The sequence below is a fragment of the Haliotis cracherodii genome, unplaced genomic scaffold, assembly GCF_022045235.1.
Source record: "Haliotis cracherodii isolate W230 unplaced genomic scaffold, xgHalCrac1.p SCAF_3, whole genome shotgun sequence".
In the NCBI taxonomy this organism is placed as follows: domain Eukaryota; kingdom Metazoa; phylum Mollusca; class Gastropoda; order Lepetellida; family Haliotidae; genus Haliotis; species Haliotis cracherodii.
This window is the reverse complement of record NW_027266286.1, coordinates 75,726,446-75,750,429: the sequence shown is the minus strand read 5'-3', so window position 1 is coordinate 75,750,429 and position 23,984 is coordinate 75,726,446. Positions and strand designations below refer to the sequence as shown.

The following is a 23,984-nucleotide window of genomic DNA, read 5'->3' as shown; positions in this document are numbered from 1 at the left end:
CTTCGACCATAGTCCATTTATTCTTGCCGTTGCGAGTAATATTGTACGAAGTGTTTTTAATGAATCTACTAACGTCGACATCGCTTAAATCTTCTAGATTACCCGTGAATGTAACTTCTTTCCGCTTGTATACATTATCGTGTAAGTGTAAAGCGTATAACTTACCATTGGTACCGGGTTTATCGAATCCTTCCGTGTCTCCGAGATCGGAAAGCGCAATTGTATTACATTGTCTGAGTATTCCAGGGCATGATGCATCAACCATTATTTAAAATATGGAGTGTTACACTTAAGTATCCTATATGTACAGGTTGGTGTTCTACATCTAATACAGAAATTTTGAGGTCTGAAATAATACTCCGCTTCAATTTTTTATATTGTAATGTTGAGAAAAATTCCGTTTACCGCTATTTTATTTTTCATTTTTCACTGGAATAGATCTGAGCAGAGTTGAAGGACTTTCTAGTTGAATATTATCCGTTGTGCTTATTTGATCAAGATGGATGGACAACTCTTTATAGGGAACTAAATCGGGTAATTTATCTCCATGCCATGTTTGGTTGGGTGGTATTAATATAAATATTTTTTCTTCTCCTAATAAAAATCCAAGTGTTTTTGTTAAGTACACGACAATACCTACTTCATGTTCTCCAGTGTTCAAAATCAGCATCCCATTCGACTCATTTTGTGTGAGACTAACTCCCAAAGGTTTAAAAATTTCATCATTGAGTGAGCATACGCTGTAATACCCATCAGGTATAAAGTGTTCTTTTCTATTTATTAAGAACCTATGATTATCTCTCGCAATACTTATATTGGTCTACAGCGGGTAATACATTATATTGCATAGAGCGACTTTGAGTTGTCCATCCAAGTTATCGATAGTATGAAGCAGTTCAATAGACTGACCATTTGTTATTCCCGGGAATGTAACATACATATCAAATATACAATGATACTATTTCACAACTTAAATATGGAATCAACCATTATTTATAATATGGAGTGTTACACTTAAGTATCCTATATGTACAGGTTGGTGTTCTACATCAATTTTGAGGTCTGAAATAATACCCCGCTTCATTTTTTTATATTGTAATGGTGAGAAAGATTCCGTTCTACCGCTATTATATTTTTCATCTTTGACTGTAATAGATCTGAGTAGAGTTGAAGGACTTTCTAGTTGAATATTATCCGTCGTACTGATCTGGTCAAGATGGATGTTCTTTATAGGGAACTAAGTCAGGCAATTTAACTCCACGCTCTCTTTTGTTGGGTCGTATAAGTGTGTCTGCTAAATTCTCGTGAAGAATTACGACCTTTTCTCCAGCGCTTAAAATCAGTATCCCATCTGACTCATTTTGTGTAAGACTATACCCAAAAGGCATAACAATTTCATCATTGAGTGAGCATACGCTGAAATACCCATCAGATATAGTGTGCACGTCTCCATTTATCCATTTCTTATTATTTCTTTTCGCAGCATTTATATTGGTCCTCAGCGGGTAATAGGTTACATTGCATAGAGCTACTTCAAGTTGTCCATCCGAGTTATCGATAGTATGAAGCAGTTCAATAGACTGACCATTTGTTATTCCCGGGAGTGTAACATACATATTAAATATATAATGATACTATATCATAACTTAAATATGAAATCAACTTACATTACTAATCAATCGATTATAGTAACTGCCTCTGGTGCTGAATTTTACAGGGTCAAGGCAACTAGTGATAAAATGGTGCACGATTGGTTTCACAATCCGATGCAATTTTGGCAGAATCAGTTAAACTTTGCCATATGGTGTGCCACAACGGGATGTGGCATATCTCTTTATTCTCCAGTATTTAAACTATATAAGTCTGTTATATTATTCCATGTGTACTATCAGATTAGACGTATACTTAAAGAAATTAGTGCTCCATTACCGCAGGATCGAGCGTGGAATTCCGCAAATAATAATTATGATAGGTCCGCGTATGAGCGTATTTGTCAGGAATTTAATGTTTCTACGAGTAAAGATTGGCGTATTAAAGGAGCAAACCATTGTCTAGGTGTTCCTTACACAGAAGAAAAAATAACCGTCAAAGAAGAAAGCGATTATGTATAGAAAGAACTTAATAAAGATAAAGTTCATTTTCTTAAGTTGGTGGGTACCAGCAAACTTTACTCAAGAATATATGATTATTTTAAAAAAAACAGTCATTGGTATAAAAGCTGTGAACTTTATAGTAACGATTGGAGAGGGGATATTATGAGTTTTAAGAGTGGGTTAATTTATATTGTTAGAACATTTATACAATTGAACGATACAGCATGGAATGAATTCCTTAATGATAAAAAGGAAAATAATTTTACTAACCCAGGATTTGTAAGATTTAATGAATCGATAAGAACTTATGTATGGGCAATTCTCGGAGCACAATCGCAACACGAACGTCCATTATCGGTTCTGGGACGGCGTTCGATGCGCAAAATCAGTTTGTCTCAAACATGGAGAACACCATTAATTCACCAGTTGACATACCATCGTCTATAAAGCGTTTTCAAGATGTATTACAGTATGCTCAATCCAAAGTAGACTACGTTTATGCACCAGGACTATACATGTCTCCGAGTAATATGGAACTTAAGATCGGCCAAGTGATCGGTTATAATAATAAAATTGTTATTGCTACCGATCAACAAAAACCAGGTATAAATTCAGATATTAACGTCGAATTAATAACGCAAACAATCACTGGCGAAAAGGGAATAGTCAAGCCACAAACACCAGCTATCGCTCAACCATCTACTAACACACAAGTGTCACCGCATATTGCGGCTAAAAATCAACAACATATCGATGAAAAAACAGCGCTTGTATTAGGTGGAGTCACGGCTGGTTTACTCATGATTTGGTTAAATAGTTCTTAGCGGATACGTACAACAGCCCTGCGATTGCTACGATCAGTGCCCACAAGTTTTGACTAAGCCAAGTGGTGGTCTTAGCTAATAAATTCAATAGCCAGGAAACAAAACTCCCTATTATACCGGGAAGTGCGGCCGCGGCTTTCTCAGCGAGCTTTCCCAGTACTGAACCTAATGCTTTTAAATGCTTTTTTTATCCACTCTTTTATACCATCCGACGTAGGCGGTGATCCGCCACCACCTGTACCACCTGTGCCACCCGTTTACGCGAGAGTCAAAGTCAATATAAATAATCCCAACGCGGTTAAAATACTGGCAATGGTTATTCCCTGTTCTCTGAACAATGTTTTAATTTTATCGGCCAGTGTAGTGTCATCGTTTAGGACTTGATCGATAGTTTCTCGAATTCGACTGATTTGTGAACGAAGTGCCTTTCTATTACTGGAAGCTGCTTCGAGGCGGTCCGATCTTTCATCTTCTAAATTGCGCAATCTTTCTGCTACGCGGCGTCTACTGAACTCATCGCCCGCCTGTTCAAGTTTTGTTTTCTCGTAAGCTATATGCTTGTCGATTTCGGATATCTTGGACGTATTATTCATGAGTTCTCCCTGCTTTGTTCGCATTGCCTTGTCAAGACCTCATAATACCCTCATACTAAACTCCGAGGATGGTACCTGTAACGTGGAATTATCGTAATAGCTATCTAAGATTTCTCCGAGTCCGTCTGAGGCCACCATCGAGGAAGCTTCCAAATGATCTGTGTTGTTAACAAGTTTATCACACACAGTCTGAAGAGCCTTAGTAGTCTTCGGGGAAAGCCGCGAGTAGTCCATAAAACCTAATTTATCACGAACAGTGCCAATACCGTGTTTAGCGGCTATCGTAGACAAGGCTAGGGGCTTACGAGTACAATAATGCATAAGGTCAATATCAGGTTCGCCACGCAGTCGCAATATTCCTTTACTATCTATCGTAAACTTTGAATAGTCACGAACAATAGGACTAACATCTTTAAAGGTATCGTAATAATCATTAACGGATGGTTTCAAAAGTTCATCATTGACGGTTGATTGTAAAAGTTCATCGTTAAGATTCATGCTGGTTTCATCAGTACCCTCTTCGATTGTACTAGTATCAGTTATGTTATCTAGATTAATATCATCCATTTTTATATTAAACATATGGTTATATAATTTCAATATAACAATGTCTTCGCTATACGGACGCAAGTCAAACCCACAACGTACACTTCGAGATCCATTAGGGGTCAAAGCAATTCGTCAGTCTGTAACTATAACTAATAACCTGAGTACCATCGATCAGAATCAAATGCTTCTGGTTCGCTTTCCTAATCTCGTCGCACACGATGTGTTAGTCCCGGGAACTGTCCGACTATCATTTACGATTATTTTGACTTCTACCGATGTTAACAGGGAGCCCGTTCAGAACATAGGTCGTGCTATCGTTAAGAAAATCGCGATTAAAATTAGCTGTAATGAGGTTTTGAGTATCGACGATAGCGATGTATACTATTGTTACATGGATCTCTGGAGAACGGATAAAGAGCGGGAAAACCAAGGTATTTGTAATAAGAACACATTGAGACTGCACGTGGGCGCTGATAATGGTGATAGTACCATCGTAAAAGATAAGGCCGTTGCCGACGCATTAGGTAATCGATTCTATATTCCCCTAGACTTTGAATTACTAGATTCCCACATGCCCTTTTATCAAGCATCCCTAGGCGATAGGTGAGAATACGAACTCACTTTTAATGACTGCGGTAGAGTAATCAAAACCAGTGGTGAAGATGCTAGCTATTCCATTGACAATATCTCGCTGGAGTACGATATAATAAAGGATCCCGAATTAGCCAGACAAATTCGTAACCAGTATTCGGGAAGTTTAGCAATTTTGTACGATCGCGTGCTGCGACACCGAAAGATCACGAGGGACAAAAAAGATACGATGTGGTATATCAATCTGAACGTTCCCACTAGGTCGTTGAAGGCTATTTTAATGTTGTTCGAGGACCCCTCCAATGCGTTTAAAAGAAATACCGAGAAGTTCTACAATCCCAAGATTACAAAAGTAGAATTGACTATCGAGGGCGTTCCTAATCAACTATATAGCCAAGGAATGCTAGCGTATCACCAGTGGGATGAGATTAAAAAACTTCCTTCTATAAAACGTTCCCCAGAAGTTATTGCGGTCGTGAAAGATCTGTCTCTCGGGAGTGTATCGATGGGTGAATACCTCGCCACGAAGTACGCGCTATGGCTCGACATGCGAACCACGGACGATGACCAACTACACGGCAGTGGTAGGAGAATAGAAAATGCTAGCAAGGGTGTCACTATACAGATAACGAAGCTCCAGGAAACGGCTGGTAAATTAAACATATATTTGTACGTGATTATGGATGCGCAACTTAATATACAGAATGGATGATTCGTGCAAGCAATCTTTTAATAATCTTTTACCTAAAGATCCGCACTGTGCTATCATATGCGGGCAAATGGGCTGCGGAAAAACAGCTTTTATTCTTGATATTTTACAAAGTCATTATCGGGACGTTTTCGATCATATTATAATATTCTGTGCCCGACTATAAGCGTTAATAAAACATACCTATCGAGAGATTGGGTAATGAATGATGACGGGGTACACAGAGTCGATCCCGGTGATCGTTTACAAGACTGTTTACGAGTATGTCACGAGAAATACAAAGGAGAATCAACCCTTTTTGTAATAGACGACTGCAGCGCGAGTAAAGAACTCACAAAAAAGAAATATATGCTTTCGTATTTAGCATTCTCCGGTCGGCATACTCAACATAGCGTTTGGGTACTTACTCAAAAATACAACTCTGTCCTGAAAGATCTCAGAGAGCAGACCAAATGGGAAGAACTGTTTCATTGCAAAGATCGAGATTCATTCGAGGAATGTTTACGCGAAAATGATGTCATTTATACCAAGCTCGAACGAGATAAAGTCAGAAAACTGTTATCGGCAACGAAGCACTGTAAACTCGTATTAAAAACCGATCAACCAGCTGCTTATGCAATTGCTTAGCAAAATGTAGCAAAATTATAGCAAAAAGTAGCAAAATTATAGCAAAATTATAGCAAAATTATAGCAAAATGTAGCAAATTGAACATTAACGGTTAATATGACATAATGTGGTTCGAAATCATCATTCTTTCGCAACAGTTCATTATTACAGGATGTATTGGATATGTCATATTATATTATGTTAGACTTAAATATCTCCTTAGGTATTACATTATGGAATGCGACGAACTCATCGAACAAATGCTCAAAGAATCTGATGCAGATGCTGAAGTAGTTACAGATAAATCTTTAGATAAACATAGAGAAAGACTCGCGGCTTTGGTAGCCGGTGGAAAATGTTCCCAATATTTGGGAGAAAATTATACCATCGAAAAAATTGATAACATGACCGATGAAGAAATTAAAAAACTGTACGCGGGTTACGAGTCTAGACTGGGAGCTACCATGACTAAAACGATAGGGTCGTCTATATTACAACTATACACAGTCGTAGCTAGTACGTTTCTCCCTATCCCGGCTGAACATCGCATGTATTTATGCGAATCTCTAGAGAAAGACCCATTCATCGAACACGCTATAAGCTCAGTGAGCTGTGAGTTTTATCATAGATATGGAATGTTCTCAGCTCCACTCACCACAGCTTTAATAACGGCTAGGTATTGTCAATTTAAACATACGTGCCCACTTAATAATATAAAGAACGAAGTTCAAATAAATAATGGAGACTCAACAGACACCACAGATTGTGAACGAGGATGCACAACAGATTGAGGAACCACCACAAGTGAATAAGAAAATACTAAAACCCAGGATGACAAAGAATCCTTTGAAAATAGCCGCAGGAAGAAAGGGAGGACTCGCAAGGAAAGCGAAATTAATAAATAATTCAAATATTAATCCGATTAAAACATGGGCACTAGTAGGAGTTGCTGGTATAGCGGCTTTATGGTTCTTTTATAAGACCGGAGAAGAGAAAAAGTCACCCCTAGTGCAACAACAAGTTCAATTAGAGGTTAGCCCCCATATAATGCTATAAGAAGCATGACTACTCCAGTTACAGACGGTAAAATGTTGGTGGTCACCGGCTTGGTCATTGGCTATGCCCGTATAGCTAAAATGATTACTAAAGCCACATCTCCCAAGCTAGATTTTAATGGATTTGATATAGGTATGATGATTCTGGATATTGGATTGGCTATGGCAACGAAGGATATGCCCATCAAACAAGGGCTTATTTCGGAAGACATAATGAAGTAATTAAACATTGAATATTTTATATTCATATACTATGGCAACAATTGCGATGATGGTCGGTGGAGCTATTGTTAATGCTCTAGCTTTTTCGGGGAGTAATTATTTATTTTCTTGTATGAGGGAATCAAATGCTAAAGAAGTTGAAGAGGAGCGTAAACAACATAACGAAGCAATGGAACAACTCCAAGGAGCCCAGTCACAATATACGTGGCAGAGAATGAAGAGATTAGATTTAATTCATGAAGAAATGCGTAAGGAAGGACATTCAATTCAAACGTTTAAGGATGTCGAATCTGCCATTCACGAATACTTCCTCATTTATGGGAAAAAACTTGACCCAATACCGAGACCAACAATGAGTCAGTTTTATACACCATCAGAGGAACAAAAGAACCGCGAGGTAAAATTTATCATGTTGGGATTGACTGCTGTATTGATTTTCAGCTATACCATAACTACGCATAAACAACCAGACTGACAGCTGTGGCTATGCATAAACCATGACCTAGTTAGCTAATCTATAAATAGCGTTGACTGACTGCCTAATCAATAGTGTAGATGTTATTTGCATTTAGACAAATGATATGATAGATGTAATAAACCATGAATCATTGTAGATTTACACTCATGGGGAAAAAAACTCTATGTAACTAACGCGGTGTTGATATTTACTGCGGCATACACAATTATTACATCAGGCGCGGAAACATAAACTATATGTGTTCTGTATGCGGGATAGGGGTCAAAGGTCGTTATTGTTTATGTAGGGAACACGGTGCTGATAGGGTCAGGAACCAGATTATTTATGCTAGGAAGAGAGATTACATCAATGAGAGGAATAGGTTGGGGAGAATACGTATTTAGATATATGAAAAACAACCAATTAGACATTTGTTTCATTTTGCATATACCATGGTCACAATGGTTTTTGTCAGAGAGTTGAATGCTATGGCAAAGCAACGTGGTCTACATGGATATTCTCGAATGAGAAAAGCTGAATTGATTACCTTACTAGGTTTGGAATACAACAAACCCCAGACTGTTAGAGAACTCAAAGCTCAAGCGAGAAACAGTGGGCTGAGAGGTTATTCTCGAATGAGAAGAGCTGAATTGATGGTTTTACTAGATAATAATCAACCTAATGATGTTGAGAATAAACAACAAGAATTAATATTTGTACCCACATCATCCACCGGCGTTGGTAAATATCTAAGAGGTTGGAAGATGGATATTAATTCCAACATGGATGTTAATGATATTAAGCCCATCATATGGAGTAAAATTAACGAGGAGTTAGATGATTTACATAGTATAAAATACCAGCAGACGATTAAAATGTTATTGAGTAATAGTAACACAGACGATAGCACCGAATATACCGAACCATATTTCCGTAGCAATCAAGAAGTTATAACTGAATCCGATACTATAAACGCATCATTAGATACATCAATTCAGAGGATACAGGAAACTTTAGAATGTTGGACTAATAGAGGTTCGGCTGGGGTGTGGATAAAATTGATAGTTTATGTTTAGATATAGCAAATTATATGCCCTTCAAAGGTGGATCTTATATAGATTTACCCCCATATTATAAGAAGAAAAAAGCCATAATTAATGTAAAAAATAAATCCGATGACTGTTTAAGAATGATGATAAGATCTGCATTGATCCCCGTAGATTCTAAAATTGCAAATAGACCTTCTAGCTATCCCCAAAACGATGGACTCAACTTTGATGGTATAGACGAACCTACACCAATATCACAAATTGATAAGGTGGAAAAGCAAAATATTTTAGCTATAAATGTTTTCAGACATTCTAAAGGAATTGTTGTACACAGGATAAGCTCTGCTCCGGAACATATTCCCAGAATCAATTCATTTTTGATCGAAAAAGATGGTAAATATCATTATACATGGATAAAGAGTTTAAACAGGCTATTATACGATCAAACAAAACATGCTAGAAAGAAATATTTCTGTGAAAGATGCCTTCATGGGTACAGCAGACAAGATCTATTAGAAGCGCATAAAGAAGACTGTAGAGGTGTTGGACAGACTGCTATCAGGATCGATATGCCTAAAGACGGAAAAAATATATTAAAATTTGAACATTATTGTAATCAAATGCCAGTACCGTACGTAATTTACGCCCACTTCGAAGCGCTTATCAAACCCATAGAAAATACTGAATGCAATACTGATAGTAGTTTTACGTACAAAACTCAAGAACATATTCCTTGTGGGTTTGGATATATAGTTGTAAGGTATGATGGGAAAACAAACACTCCCGTGATTTACAGAGGTCCCGATGCAGGGGGAAAGTTCCTAGAATATCTACAAAATGAAGAGAGAATAATCAGGGGAAAATTATCGTGTAAGAAACCCATGTGTATGACGAGGGATGATTGGAGGGCCCATAAGAAGTCAACGAGTTGTCATGTTTGTAATAAACCCCTTAATGGGGATTCTGTAAAAGATCATTGCCACGTCACGGGTAATTATCGGGGATCCTCTCATAACGAGTGTAACTTGAAACTAAAAATGAATTCTCAAACAATACCCATCCCCATTGTGTAACCTTAGGGGATACGATTCACATCTCATTATGCAAGCTATCTCAAAGACCGACGGCGGTTTAACGTGCATTCCTAATAATATGGAAAAATACATATCGTTCTCGTTGACTAAACCTATACATTATAGGGACAAGGATGGGAAATCTAGAATAAAGCAATGTAATGGGCTTAGATTCATAGACTCTGTTTCTGTTATCTTCCCTGGACAATTTAGCTAATGCGAAAAATCCCGATGACTTTGCGATAACAAATAAATATACTGATAAGATAACTCGTCATTTGTTGCTGAGAAAAGGTGTATATCCTTACGAATATATGGATGATGAGTCTAGATTCGAAGAAACTGAATTAGCACCCCTCGAATCATTCTATAGTAACTTAACAGAATCTAAAATAATGCCGATTAGATGCCGATTGTGAAGACGCTCTTACGGTCTGGGATAAATTAGGTTGTAAGAATTTAGGTGATTATCACGATCTGTACTTAAAAACCGATGTATTGTTACTAGCCGATATATTCGAGATATTTAGAAAGTGGAAGGATACAATCCGAGTAAACCCGACACTCGTATATTATATCTCGACGCTAACAATTTGTACGGATGGACTATGAGTCAACCTTTACCCATGGGTGGTTTTGAGTGGGTTGATGATATCGATGTGAATAATAATGATGCGAATAAAGGGTACATACTAGAAGTTGACTTGGAATATCCAAGTTCGTTACATAAAGACCATAACAGTTATCCCCTAGCTCCCGAAAGATTAATGGTTAATAAAGATTGGATGTCGGAATATCAACACCCCTTGATGGGTAATACTAGGTTAGCTAACGTAGAAAAACTCGTACCAAATTTGATGGATAAGACAAAATATATAGTTCACTACTGAAATCTCCAGTTCTATCTATCGTTAGGTATGAAACTTAAGAAAATACACAGAGTTCTAAAATTTGATCAAAGCCCTTGGATGGAGCCCTATATAAGGCTGAACACAGATTTAAGAAAGATAGCTACCAGCGATTTTGAAAAGAATCTATATAAGCTCATGAATAACTCAGTATTTGGTAAAACTATGGAGAATCTAAGGAAGTGTGTTGATGTTAAATTAGTCAGATCTAATGAGGAAGAAAGACTCAGGAAACTTATAGCCAGTCCGGCTTTTAACAGAAGCAAGATATTCGATAACGACTTAGCCGCGTTGCATATGCAGAAGAGTAATATAAAATTCAACAGACCGGTGTACGTCGGTATGAGTATTCTCGACTTGTCAAAACACTTAATGTATGACTTTTATTACATCGAACTTAAGAAGCAATACGGCGATAGATGCGAGGTGTTATATACTGACACAGATTCTTTGTTGATGGAAATACAAACCGAGGATGTGTATAAAGATATGGCAGAAAAAAATAGATATGTACGACACGAGCGATTACCCAAAAGATAATCCACTGCACAGCGTAGTAAATAAAAAGGTGTTAGGTAAGATGAAGGATGAATGTGCTGGGACCCCTATAGCGGAGTATGTAGGATTAAGACCTAAGATGTATTCTATAAAAAAGTCTGATAATGGGGAGATAAGAAAAGCTAAGGGCGTTAAGAAGTATGTGGTAAAAAAGCATATCAAACACGAACAGTATAAAGAATCATTATTCAACGGTAGAACGTTCAAACACGAGATGAACTCTTTAAGAAGTTACAATCCTAGGATATATGGATTAAGAATGAACAAGACATCATTATCCCCCTTAGATACAAAGAGATGGATTGATAATGATGATGTAACTACCTATGCTTATGGTTATGGTGGTAATACCGTACCGTTGGGAATTATGAACAACTCTTCTCGTACAAATCCCCTACCCGGTCCATCTTGAAGATAATAAAGAATAGGCTCTCCTTCTTTCATAACCAATCGACTAATGTTATACGTCTTAAGGGACCATATGGAATCGGTTGCGCGATGTAGACCTCCTTTGAGTTCACAGGCCTGGTATAAATATCTTATCCTTACTCTATTCGGAAGTTTTCGTTCTTTGCCTCTCCTCGGTGCTGAAGATTCAGAAGTCACGGATTTCATTTTAATCGCATCGGATGGTTTCTTCCCTATCAATCTCGTTACTTCATTATTCAGCGCTGATACAACAGCTGATAATCGTGTCACCCATTCGGTTGATCTCAATCGCTCGGATTTCATTTCGATCCCATACTGATAGCCAAACAAATGTTCTGCTAATGTCCTGTTAAATCTTTTGACAATAGCTTGACTGCGGTGGGCCTCTCTTTCACCACGCCTGATTTCGACATCGTGCTTTGTTAACAGTTTAGTTACCGATCCCATAAACTTGCGACCGGGATCTACTTGAAATAGCTTAGGCCATTTTAGTGGTCCGCATTTATATATGCGACTCAGTGCATTAGCTACTTCTGTTGAATCTTTCGAGATTAATGGCTCAGCCTCTTTGTATCGACTAGCCACATCCACTACTGTTAAAGCGTATCTATACATTTTGCGTTTTACCTTATCGCGGGGAAGAAACAAGAGGTCAGCCTGATGAACTTCATTCGTTGTAAAAATATCAAACTTCTTCCTCGGTATATAACGCGGTGCCGGTAAGTATATTTGCCACATCGCTTGTTTCTTTAACCAATCCTTGGCTACATCTTTACATAACTTAGCTGCGGTGGCTAATTTTTTTATTGCTCCTTTACCTTTCCAATATCCTCGTTGGCTATAGTAATTTATTCATTATTAATTAATATTGATGTTTCGTTTAATACAACTCATGACTATCATTGAATCGCATAATCATTTTGGCATAAAAAAATCCATCTGTAGTAGCAGTATAGCTATATAAATCCAGCTCCAGTGGGGTTGCGGCAGAACCATAATTACCTATACTACTACAGTAAAATAAGGATCGCATTAGAATGTTTACCTCATTGAGCGGATATATGCATTTTGACATCAAGCAAAGGGACCTGTACTTTCCCCTTGAAAATTACGGGTGAATATACATAGCCTATATTTAGACACATATCAATACTGTTATTATTGCTAGATAAGAAACAAACCTCATTACAAAAAGAGCAATATGGCGCTGAATCTTCAATCAATATTGACGTCACAGCCACACTAAGAAACAAGCCTAGTGAGTTCTTCAAACTTAAATAATGACAGCGACCAGAAGGTTTTCAAAAAGCCAATATACTATCCTGCCTGGTAGATAGTGCGAAGATGCTGACGATTAGTAAATATTACTTTAAATGCATTTTAACACAAATAAGAATTAAACACATACATGTTAAGAAACGTGTTTCAATCCTAAACGGTATGCGCATTTAGAATTGTCTATCTAAATACGTTTCGTGTCTAAACACATGACATGACCTGAAACTGCCACCTGAACACATCCTTAACGCAACATCCCCCAATTCAAACATGTTTAGAATTTTAAAACCGTTAAACACGTTTAGAATTTAAACACCTGCAAACATGTTTAGAATTTAAACATGGTTTATAAAGTGCATATCATCAGTAAAATAGTGTTGTGATGTATAATATACTAGTAAATTGACGTCCAAAAGAAACTTTACCAGAGTTTGAAGTCCGTCTTGCTAAAAAACAACAGAACATACATGCATGAAGTAAAGTGTATTGAGAAGATCAATATATCAACATAATCAACACTGAAAATGACAATCACAACGCGACCTAGAATGACGTCAGAGCCCCCCTAAGTTGGGTGTGATACAAAACTCGAGCTTTCAGAATCATGGTCAGTAGCATGTGTGACCACCAAATGCCTCAATACATGCAAAAACGTATTCTGGCTGTATGACACCACATGGCTGCTGTTGGAGAAATGGTAGGACACCTGGACGAAGAATATTATCCATGTACCGCTGAGCCGTCAAGTTTCCGTCAACGATGACCAGTGGTGTCCTCTCCTGCCCACAGATCCCTCCCCACACCATGACACTCCCTCCACCATATGGTACGACCTCCTGCACGCAACACGCCGCCCTTCGTTCACCCCTTCGGCGGTAAACACCTCTGTATGGTCTAAGAGCCCTGATTCCATGAGCCCTGAGTATCCTGGCCACTGTCTGTCGACTAACCCTGGGACCTGGGGCATTTGTCGCCGATGACGTCACTGCCAGGAAGCGATTTCGGAGGTGCAAGGTACGCAAGTACCGGTCATCATGGGACGTGGTCACCCTGGGTCTGCCTGTTCGTGGCCTGTCAGCGGTCCGCCCTGTCTGTCTGTAACGTTGCATCAAGTTGGTAACGGCAACACGGGAGCAACCGAAGGTTCGTGCAATATGGGCGTGGGTGGCTCCCATTTGTACCATACCCAAGGCTCGTTCACGTTGTTCGACTGTGAGTCGTGGCATTTCTTTTGTGTTTTTACTGTGGATGTCTGACTTGCGGTTGCAATCGTGTTATACCCTTACCCGCACGTGCATTTGCAGTTGTCCGTGGTGCACGTGTTGTTCACTTTTTCACGTGTTGTCTCGCAGACATGTTAACTATTGTTGTATTTAGGTTATGTGTTTTAGATAGACTTTAGATATAAACACTACACCCATCATGCCGTCTGCCCGTCATGTGTTGACTTTTCACGAACATCATGCATTTTACTATTACCAAGTCCTTGAAACTGTTTTCATTTTGCTATTCTGCAATAGGTCGCATTCGCTTGTTTCTACTCTGTTTCATGGAGGCTTAAGCGCTCGGTTTCAAATTATATACGCGGTATCTAATCTACATTTAGACTCAACTCTGTGAGAGGCATTAAAAAGTGATACACATAATAAAGTGAATGGATGGATGTCAACTTCTTCAATGAGGAACACAACGTTTCAGAGTGAATGCTTACTGCGTCATCAGGTGCATAAATGCTAGGGTGCAGAGAGCAGATGTATGTACATGTAAATACCACAAATGTAATAAGATAACAAAGGTGGAAACTTTATTAAGGAGGCCAACAGTAATGTAGTGCTGAGAGGTAATTAGCAATGGACAATGCAAGTGGAAGCCAGCTGGATTACTTGACGTTGATGGGGATAATGCGACAATTAAACCAATTATTGGTAACAAGTTCTTTACTTTCTTCTAATGGCGACGTTTCTTGAAAACGGTATAAGGATCTATAACGTCGCCATTATAGTGAAATATATAAATTGTCATCCATAAATTGCGCCTACTTTGTCATCCGTCAACTTCTAAGTATTTCCTATCAAACAGATATGATCCCTGGTCACGGTTCATGACTGGCTGAAATCTCCTGATGTCAATGGCCACTTTTAGTTTCCTTTTACGGCAGATCTCCTGATGAAGGAGTAAGCATGTACTCCGAAATGTTATGTTCCCAATAATAACTCTTACAGTAATACTTCTTCAACTTCAAAACAGCGTATCTCCATCAGTTGTGTAGTGTCTGAAATGTGATGTTGTGACTATTGCAGTTACTGCCTCTGTTTGTGATGGACATCTTGGGGCACCTGCCAGGTCTGCCTGGACTCTTCCTGTCATGTATCTTCAGTGGCAGTCTCAGGTACAGCAATATGGTTTGTTTATATATGCAGTACATAGAGATCAGTACACAAGTGTCTGTCAGATACCCAGTATCTCACAGCGAGTTGTTTCAAAACGTATCTAACGAGTCAAAACGAGTTAGATACTCTTACAAACAACAATATGTGACCCTACACACAAAGCTTTCCGCCATATCTGTGGATTATCAAGCCGATCATCTAGATTATATGCATTGATGAAAAAGACCATTTGTCATTTTAGTCATATACGAGGAATCCAGGGATGACCGTACAGCCGCGGAGTTTGAACTACCCGTGATGTGCTAGGCATCTCATTAGCGGCATACGCTAAACGTGATTTAGTAACACTATCCTATATGGCAGAGAGTACACATTGGCGTTTGTGTATGTTCCCAAACATTCTCAACATTTTAGGCTTATCGACAACTTTTCAGAATTGTAATTGGTAATTTGATAAAAAACAGATACCTGTGATCATACATAAGCTAGATTTTAAACTAAATTCTCCGCTTAAACATCCGGTATTCAGATTTCGAAACATACAGTAAATAAAGCCATGAATGGGGATTTATTAATGTAACAAAACTTGCGAGAAGAACAATGTACTTTATTTTTAGAAGTCACTTTCAAGTTGAATTTGCTTTGTCAAAAATGACAGTGGATGATATCAGAGAACAAGGAATGTCCCACAGAATTCAAAACTGTGAATTGTGTTTGTGCGTGGATAATATGTTTTCAGGCAGTCATGTTTACCGCGATTATTCGCGAGGGGTGTCACACAGACATTGTAAATAGTCAGATGACAGATTTTTAAATATAATCGGTCTTTGGTAAGTGAGTGCGATATCGTGCAGTTGTTCTTGTGATTTGTAAGAAAAATACGGGCATGTCATAAGCGCCCAATAAAACGTGGATAGTTTGAATTTTAAAGTGAGAGTTGAAGAGGAGAGACATATATGAGACTAAATGTGGAATGCAGGGGTTAACACTTGTAAAACGTTTAAAGTGAGGGTTGAAGAGTAGAGACATATATGAGACTACATGTGGAATTCAGGGGGTTAACACTTGTAAAACGTTTAAACTGAGGGTTGAAGAATAGAGACATATACGAGACTACATGTGAAATGCAGGGGGTTTACACTTCTAAATTGTTTAAAGTGAGGGTTGAAGAGGAGAGACAGCACCCTCTCATCCGGGATGAATGTAACATAGTCTTCACTTGCAGCACCCTCTCATCCGGGATGAATGTAACATAGTCATCTCTTTCAGCACCCTTTCATCCCTGGATGAATGTACCATAGTCATCTCTTCCAGCACACTCTCATCCGGAATGAATGTAACATAGTCATCTCTTTCAGCACCCACTCATTCAGGATGAATGTAACATAGTCATCTCTTTCAGCACCCACTCATCCGGGATGAATGTTACATAGTCATCTCTTCCAGCAACCTCTCATCCGGGATGAATGTAACATAGTCATCTCTTCCAGCACCCTCTCATCCAGGATGAATGTTACATAGTTATCTCTTCCAGCACCCTCTCATCCGGGATGAATGTAACATAGTCATCTCTTTCAGCACCCTCTCATCCGGAATGAATGTAACATAGTCATCTCTTTCAGCACCCTCTCATCCGGGATGAATGTAACAAAGTCATCACTTCCAGCACCCTCTCATCCGGGATGAATGTACCATAGTCATCTCTTCCAGCACCCTCTCATCCGGGATGAATGTTACATAGTCATCTCTTTCAGCACACTCTCATCCGGGATGAATGTAACATAGTCATCACTTCCAGCACCCTCTCTTTCGGGATGAATGTTACATAGTCATCACTTCCAGCACCCTCTCTTCCGGGATAAATGTAACATAGTCATCTCTTCCAGCACCCTCTCATCCGGGATGAATGTTACATAGTTATCTCTTCCAGCACCCTCTCATCCGGGATGAATGTTACATAGTCATCTCTTCCAGCACCCTCTCATCCGGGATGAATGTAACATAGTCATCTCTTTCAGCACCCTCTCATCCGGGATGAATGTAACATAGTCATCTCTTTCAGCACCCTCTCATCCAGGATGAATGTACCATAGTCATCTCTTCCAGCACCCTCTCATCCAGATTGAATGTAACATAGTCATCTCTTCCAGCACCCTCTCATCCGGAACGAATGTTACATAGTCATCTCTTTCAGCACAATCTCATCCAGATTGAATGTAGCATAGTCATCTCTTCCAGCATCCTCTCATCCAGGGATGAATGTACCATAGTCATCTCTTCCAGCACACACTCATCCGGAATGAATGTTACATAGTCATCTCTTCCAGCACCCTCTCATCCAGATTGAATGTAACATAGTCACCTCTCCCAGCACCCTCTCATCCAGGGATGAATGTAACATAGTCATGTCTTTCAGCACCCTCTCTTCCGGGATGAATGCCGTGTCCGCGGTGGTTCTACAGGACTACATCCGACCTTTCTGCAGCTGTAACATCAACAATTTTACAGCTTCTGTCATCACCAAGGTTACAAGTAGGTCATAGGTCATTCATGACTGAGTGTAATCCATTAAATTATTTTGAAGATTTAGTGATCATAAACAAACAAACGCTCAAGCAACCATTATGGAGACATAACCATGTCTATGACCCCCTAGTCGGGGCTGACATTGCAGTCGAGACAATACTGCTGACCATCCGATTCCAATGCAGGTTTGTGTAAAAGTGATTGATATAGTCCATGCTGATAACCAGTCACCTGTGTGGTACGGGCGATATTATTATTGTACGAGAATAAAATCATTGTAGGAAGAAACATTGCTGTGTGTAAATAAAAGCGACAAAACCCTTTCCATATTCAATAGAAATTTCTGCAGAGCCGATAGTACAACTATATCATGAATATGTGTTTATGAATCACTATCAAATGGTGAGATACCCGGCGTCCGCAACCTGCAATATCGGAAGCACCCCAAACAAACTAATGCAAAGGTAAGTCAGTTGTTCACCTGAAAAAACATGGTACGAGTCAAAATAGGGAATTGCATCATACATCATTTTTATCACTGGTGCGTCAAATTTGTAAATGACCTCCACATGTTTACTATTAAACTTTATGAAATCTTTGCCGGGTCCTTAAATGTGGGCATCTTGATCAAATAACTTATGAGCAAGAGTCGTATGAGGGAGTTCTTTTGGGATTTAGCAGTTTGGAATCCCCTGGGTCAATCAAGAGGTACGATTTGCTGGAAGTATTGAGTCGTCACTTAACAAAAGAATGTATGTGGTATGTACCCTCAGGAGATACTGCTACCAACCCGGCCCGGGTAAAATATGTCAGAAAAGATATCAGTGTACCATGAACATTTTATATTGTCTGCTTTCAGCTGTAACATGTGGAGCTCTGTGCATTGGGATAGCGTTTCTTGCTTCAGGAATAAATAACTTGCTTGAGGTATATACAAATACCGCACGCACATAGTCCACCAAAGTAACAAGGTTCTAGGTACTTCATCACTGCACGTCCCTCACATTGGCCATTTTCCAAGCTTATTTTTCTTCTCACTTGTGGCTTGAATTGAATCAAAATTTGTGAATATACCTCTGTGACGTCATGAACTGTCGAAATTAAAAACAATCACTGTTAGGCAATTCCTCCGATGTCAGGCCTGAAACGTACCCATTAGCCAAGTATGTGCTAGAATGGATTGTTTATCCAGAAATAATCTTAGGCCTCGTGAAAAATCAACATTATTATCTGTTTTCTCAAAGCGCTCTGGTTTTACAATATTCAATGATGTTTACTTTTTTGCCCCTAGTTTTAACCCTATCTATATGCACCACATGTCATATATACATTAAAAGCCTCAATGCAAATATGCATGTCAGTGCGTTAGTCCGTGTCCAAGATTACTGAATTATATTTCTAGCAGCGCGTATAATATGACAATATAGATACACTATATCAATATGACATCATACATTTATGTTTCGTTTTTATGAGCAAGTTTGAATATATACAAACATTTTGATCCAGCTAGCCCATTATAATTATAATTCTCATGTACACTGTAAAAAGTACGCATGTAAAAAGTACACTCAATGGCATAAAACATAATGTCACGAATTATGGTACAGGTGGTCAATAGCCAATGCATGTTCATTCTGATTTTTTTAAAGCAATGGTTAAGAATCATAAAAACGGTGGATCACTGCGTCATTAAACACTATATGGCATTCTACCCCTTTTCGAAGTCCAGCACAAAATATCCAGCACAACATATCAAAATAAATCTTACAGAGTGAAATGCCCAAATGGCTTCCCATTGGTTTGGCCAATATCATGTTTTAGTTGTCGGGCATTCTAACCTACAAAAGAAATACATACCTGTCAAATATATCACGTGTGCTAAAAAGAATAATTTTATCTCAGTATATGAGAAACCTTGCACAACGGAAGTTAAGCTTCTGATTCTTTGTCCATTGACAATAACGCAATGATGTTGACACTTGATTTACTTAGAGTAAGAAAGTGTATGCTATTGCCCTCTTTGTGGAAATGCGTCATTAAACGGTTGATTGTATGTGTGTCACATTGCACAGTTGTCCTACATCACCAGTGTCATTGATGGACCAGCGTTCGGGGTCTTCATACTTGGGATGTTCTTCCCTCGAGCCAATCACTGGGTGAGTCTTCGCACCTTTGTAGCAACACCGTTATTTATTAACCTTTTCACCGAATACTTTCAATACTGACACTAACAATAGAACGTTATGCCATCATGTATAAGATGAACAACGTTTGATCATGCGGTGTTCACTTCTGACAAAGTTCTCGTTGATGACCCACATGTAATAATACATCATCAATGTACTGACCGCACGTTTAATGCACATCAAGCACATTGATATAATTGTTTACGACGAAAATCTTTCAATGCACATTGAAGGTGGAAATTATATTGACAAGGGGTGACATGGAAACGGATACTAACTTTGCTATGCTAACACAACGCTTACACTATGTTTCACGCAATAGTGACATGACACGATTTGTTCATGTACATGTTTCAGTTTTATCTTCAGGATTACAATTCGTGTCGTGTCATTATTCCGTGTAATTCTCTATTCTCCATATATGTGCTGATGTAAATGATAAGTGTCACATGTTTACCAATTGCAGGGTGCCCTGTGTGGCTACATCTCTGGCATCACCGTCATGTTGTGGATCGCTGTTGGAGCCTTCATCCACGACATCACCTCGCCAATGTCGCAGTTCTCTGTACAAGGTTGCAACTGGAACGCTACCAACTCCACCATGCCCACGACACCAACACCGGTTGCCAACAATACTGCCGAACAGTAGGTTAATGTTCATGTACTCTTGTGGTTTCAAATACTGCGTGACTATATGAAGCCCAGAGAATGAGGGCATGTCCTGTCTCGACTCTTAAATTACTGATCATACTTATTTGTCCAACACTTTCATAGTCTTAAATATAGCTTTAAAAACAGTCACCCCATTGAAACAGTGTTATGCTTTTACATAGGAATGTTAGCCTTTAAACCAGCAAACGTTTCTTCATGAACACATTAACTTGACGTAAGGTACGTTCTGCTGCATTAAGAAATGACGCCTCGTGAACATATACTTCCAGGGACGACACTCTTGCTATCTACCACATGTCGTTTCTCTACTACTCAGCCACAGGGGCCTTCATCAACGTGGTTGTCGGCATCATTGTCAGTCTCATCACAGGTAACTCCTTAATCTCATCACAGGTAACATCATAGTCTCTTAAATCTCATCACATGTAACACCGTCAGTCCCATCCCAGGTAACTCCTTAATCTCATCACAGGTAACATCACAGTCTCTTAAATCTCATCACATGTAACACCGTCAGTCCCATCCCAGGTAACTCCTTAATCTCATCACAGGTAACTCCTTAATCTCATCACAGGTAACTCCTCAATATCATCAGAGGTAAGTGCTCAATTTCATCACAGGTAACACCACAGTCTCATCACAGGTAACACCACAGTCTCATGACATGTAACACATCACATTTCAGGTAACACTACAGTCTCATCACAGGTAACACGATGTCTCATCAGAGGTACATCTCTCATATTCCAGGTAACAAATCAGTCTCATCACACGTAACACATCACTCACATTTCAGGTAACACCACATTCTCATCACAGGTAACACCACAGTCTCATCACAGGTAACACATCTATCACAGTCCAGGTAACACCACATTCTCATCACAGGTAACACATCTATCACAGTCCAGGTAACACCAAAGTCTCATCACAGGTAACACATCTATCACAGTCCAGATAACACCACAGTCCCATCACAGGTAACACCACAGTCTCATCACAGGTAACACATCTTATCACAGTCCAGGTAACACCACAGTCTCATCACAGGTAACACATCTATCACAGTCCAGGTAACACCACAGTCTCATCACAGGTAACACATCTATCACAGTCCAGGTAACACTTACACAGCACATGCTGCTGCCATGACATGTTCATCATTATGTTTCCCGTTACGGTGTTGAAGGCGAATAATTCGAAACGGGACTGTGTTTGCTTATGAATTTAGATGCAAACCATAAAACAGTTACTTATGTAGCACACATTCAAATCCAATATAAAAACAATCACGTATTTAGTATTACTATCATAATCTTAACTGTACAGCGCCATTTGAATTCACAACATGTACTTTACCTCCAGATTACAAATGCACCATACCGTGTACTGTACAAATGCTTCTTTAACAGACAAAGATGACATAATGAATGAATGTATTATATGACGTGAAGTTTGATAGGTTGTCAAAATATTTAAATAATGCACATTCGATTACTGGTGTCACTGATAGAAATGATGAACAGTTGGTTGCTTCCTATTGCCTTTTTTGAGCCGCCCTTTCGTCCACAGGTTATGGGAAGAACGTTAACGTGGACCCTAAACTGATCTTCCCAATCGTCAGAACGCTCTTTCCGTGTCTGCCCAAAAACGTAAAAGAGAAGTGTACTTATACACCTCGGGTACGTATTTAATGTCAATGTCGGGGGCAGGGGTGGCCAAGTCGTCTAAGGTGCCGCGATTCGCTGTGCAGAGTTGCGTTCTTTGGGCAACTTATGATTGTGGGTTCGAATCCCAGTTCGCCCCGATTATGTTTCTAGGTTTGCCAGCACCATACTCGTGCTCGTGGGTTTCACCAATATAATTGGATCACGGTTAAAGGTGGCGTTAAACCCAACTCACTCATTAATGTTAGTGTCACGTGCTCCTGGGATGACATTATAATATATAACAGTTACACATTCACTTTATCAAGTTCCTCAGACACCCATTGATACGACATGCTTTGTCTGTAGCGTCTCCGCCATGTACCCAGCAGTGATGTGACATTTCCCAGGGTTATGTTGTGTCCATGTGATCTTGTATTCTTTATACACTTCATTGTATTTTGTTTCTGTTGTCTTGCAGGAACCCAAAACGATAGAAAGTACAGAACTAACTGAAGCTGTGTGAGAGTTTGTTACAGGCATGCAGCAATGTCAATATCATGCAACACTCAATAACATCGATACTGCATATAATCCTGTCAAAACATAGGTACTTGTTGTGACAGGTAGACGGTTTATTAAGTATGCAAGGCCATATGCCCCAAAGTGCAGGTCAGGTTTAACTAATACATGGACATCAACGGGATCAGAATATAGATATATGTATATATGTACATCTGAAAATGATATATAGAAGATGTTGGACTAACGTGGACTTTATTATTTTATTATATATTACATGTACACCGAGTGAACATTTAACTCATGTTTGTGTGTGTATATATATATTCGTGCTTGTCAAAAATATCACTAGCTATGACGTCATATGCTTCGTGACGTCAAAAGCATAACGTTGGCTGTCGCTTAGGACTATTATTACTTGCCCGTGAATAGATCACCCGTTTAATAAACATGCAGCTGTGTTACACATTGTGTAATACCAAAACGCGAGCTTATGTACTCTCGGAACACGTTTAACGAACAAATATTGAAAGCTCTCAACATCCCTTGGCTTATTCAACGACATTGCGTGTGGAGATGATAGATCACTGAGAGCAGCCTATGCACACTCGTTGACCCCAGCAACCTTGTTGCTAGGCTGACGTCACATGGCATTGTTTCGCCGATTGATCTTGCAACAAAATTCTACAATTTACGTCATCGGGTATTGTGACGTGATTGTAAACTTTGAGGTGCAAGGCCCGCTCCACAAGGCGATCGTATTGTAGCGCAACGACAGTCGTTAGTCTAAATTAAAGTATGTGAGTTGCAATAATCTTAGCCCTACGATAATTTTGTGAATTCTAAAGGCGGACCGTTAGATGGTATCAAATTAAACGTTTCAACTTTTGACGTGTTTGAAGTATTATTCCGTTAAACTCAATTGGACTATGCCGTGGATCGTGTAGGTGTCAGCATATTCATACTCAACAGTATAATTCTAAAAACGTTATAAATGACAAGTAATAAATAAAATACTAAACTCGCTCCGTGTAAAACCAATTT

The 23,984-nt window shown here is 39.1% G+C and overlaps 1 protein-coding gene across 1 annotated transcript in view; it reads left to right on the top strand.

Moving 5' to 3' along the window:
* Positions 1-22,944, top strand: part of LOC139475709 (sodium-coupled monocarboxylate transporter 1-like) — a 28,867-nt gene extending 5,923 nt beyond the window's left edge. The window contains exons 8-15 of the mRNA XM_071258897.1: positions 15,296-15,384; positions 17,802-17,917; positions 18,771-18,838; positions 19,987-20,070; positions 20,567-20,745; positions 21,042-21,142; positions 22,345-22,454; positions 22,900-22,944. Coding sequence (XP_071114998.1) covers positions 15,296-15,384; positions 17,802-17,917; positions 18,771-18,838; positions 19,987-20,070; positions 20,567-20,745; positions 21,042-21,142; positions 22,345-22,454; positions 22,900-22,944 — 792 coding nt within the window. The remainder of the gene's footprint in view (positions 1-15,295; positions 15,385-17,801; positions 17,918-18,770; positions 18,839-19,986; positions 20,071-20,566; positions 20,746-21,041; positions 21,143-22,344; positions 22,455-22,899) is intronic.
* Positions 22,945-23,984: the final 1,040 nt, after the last annotated feature.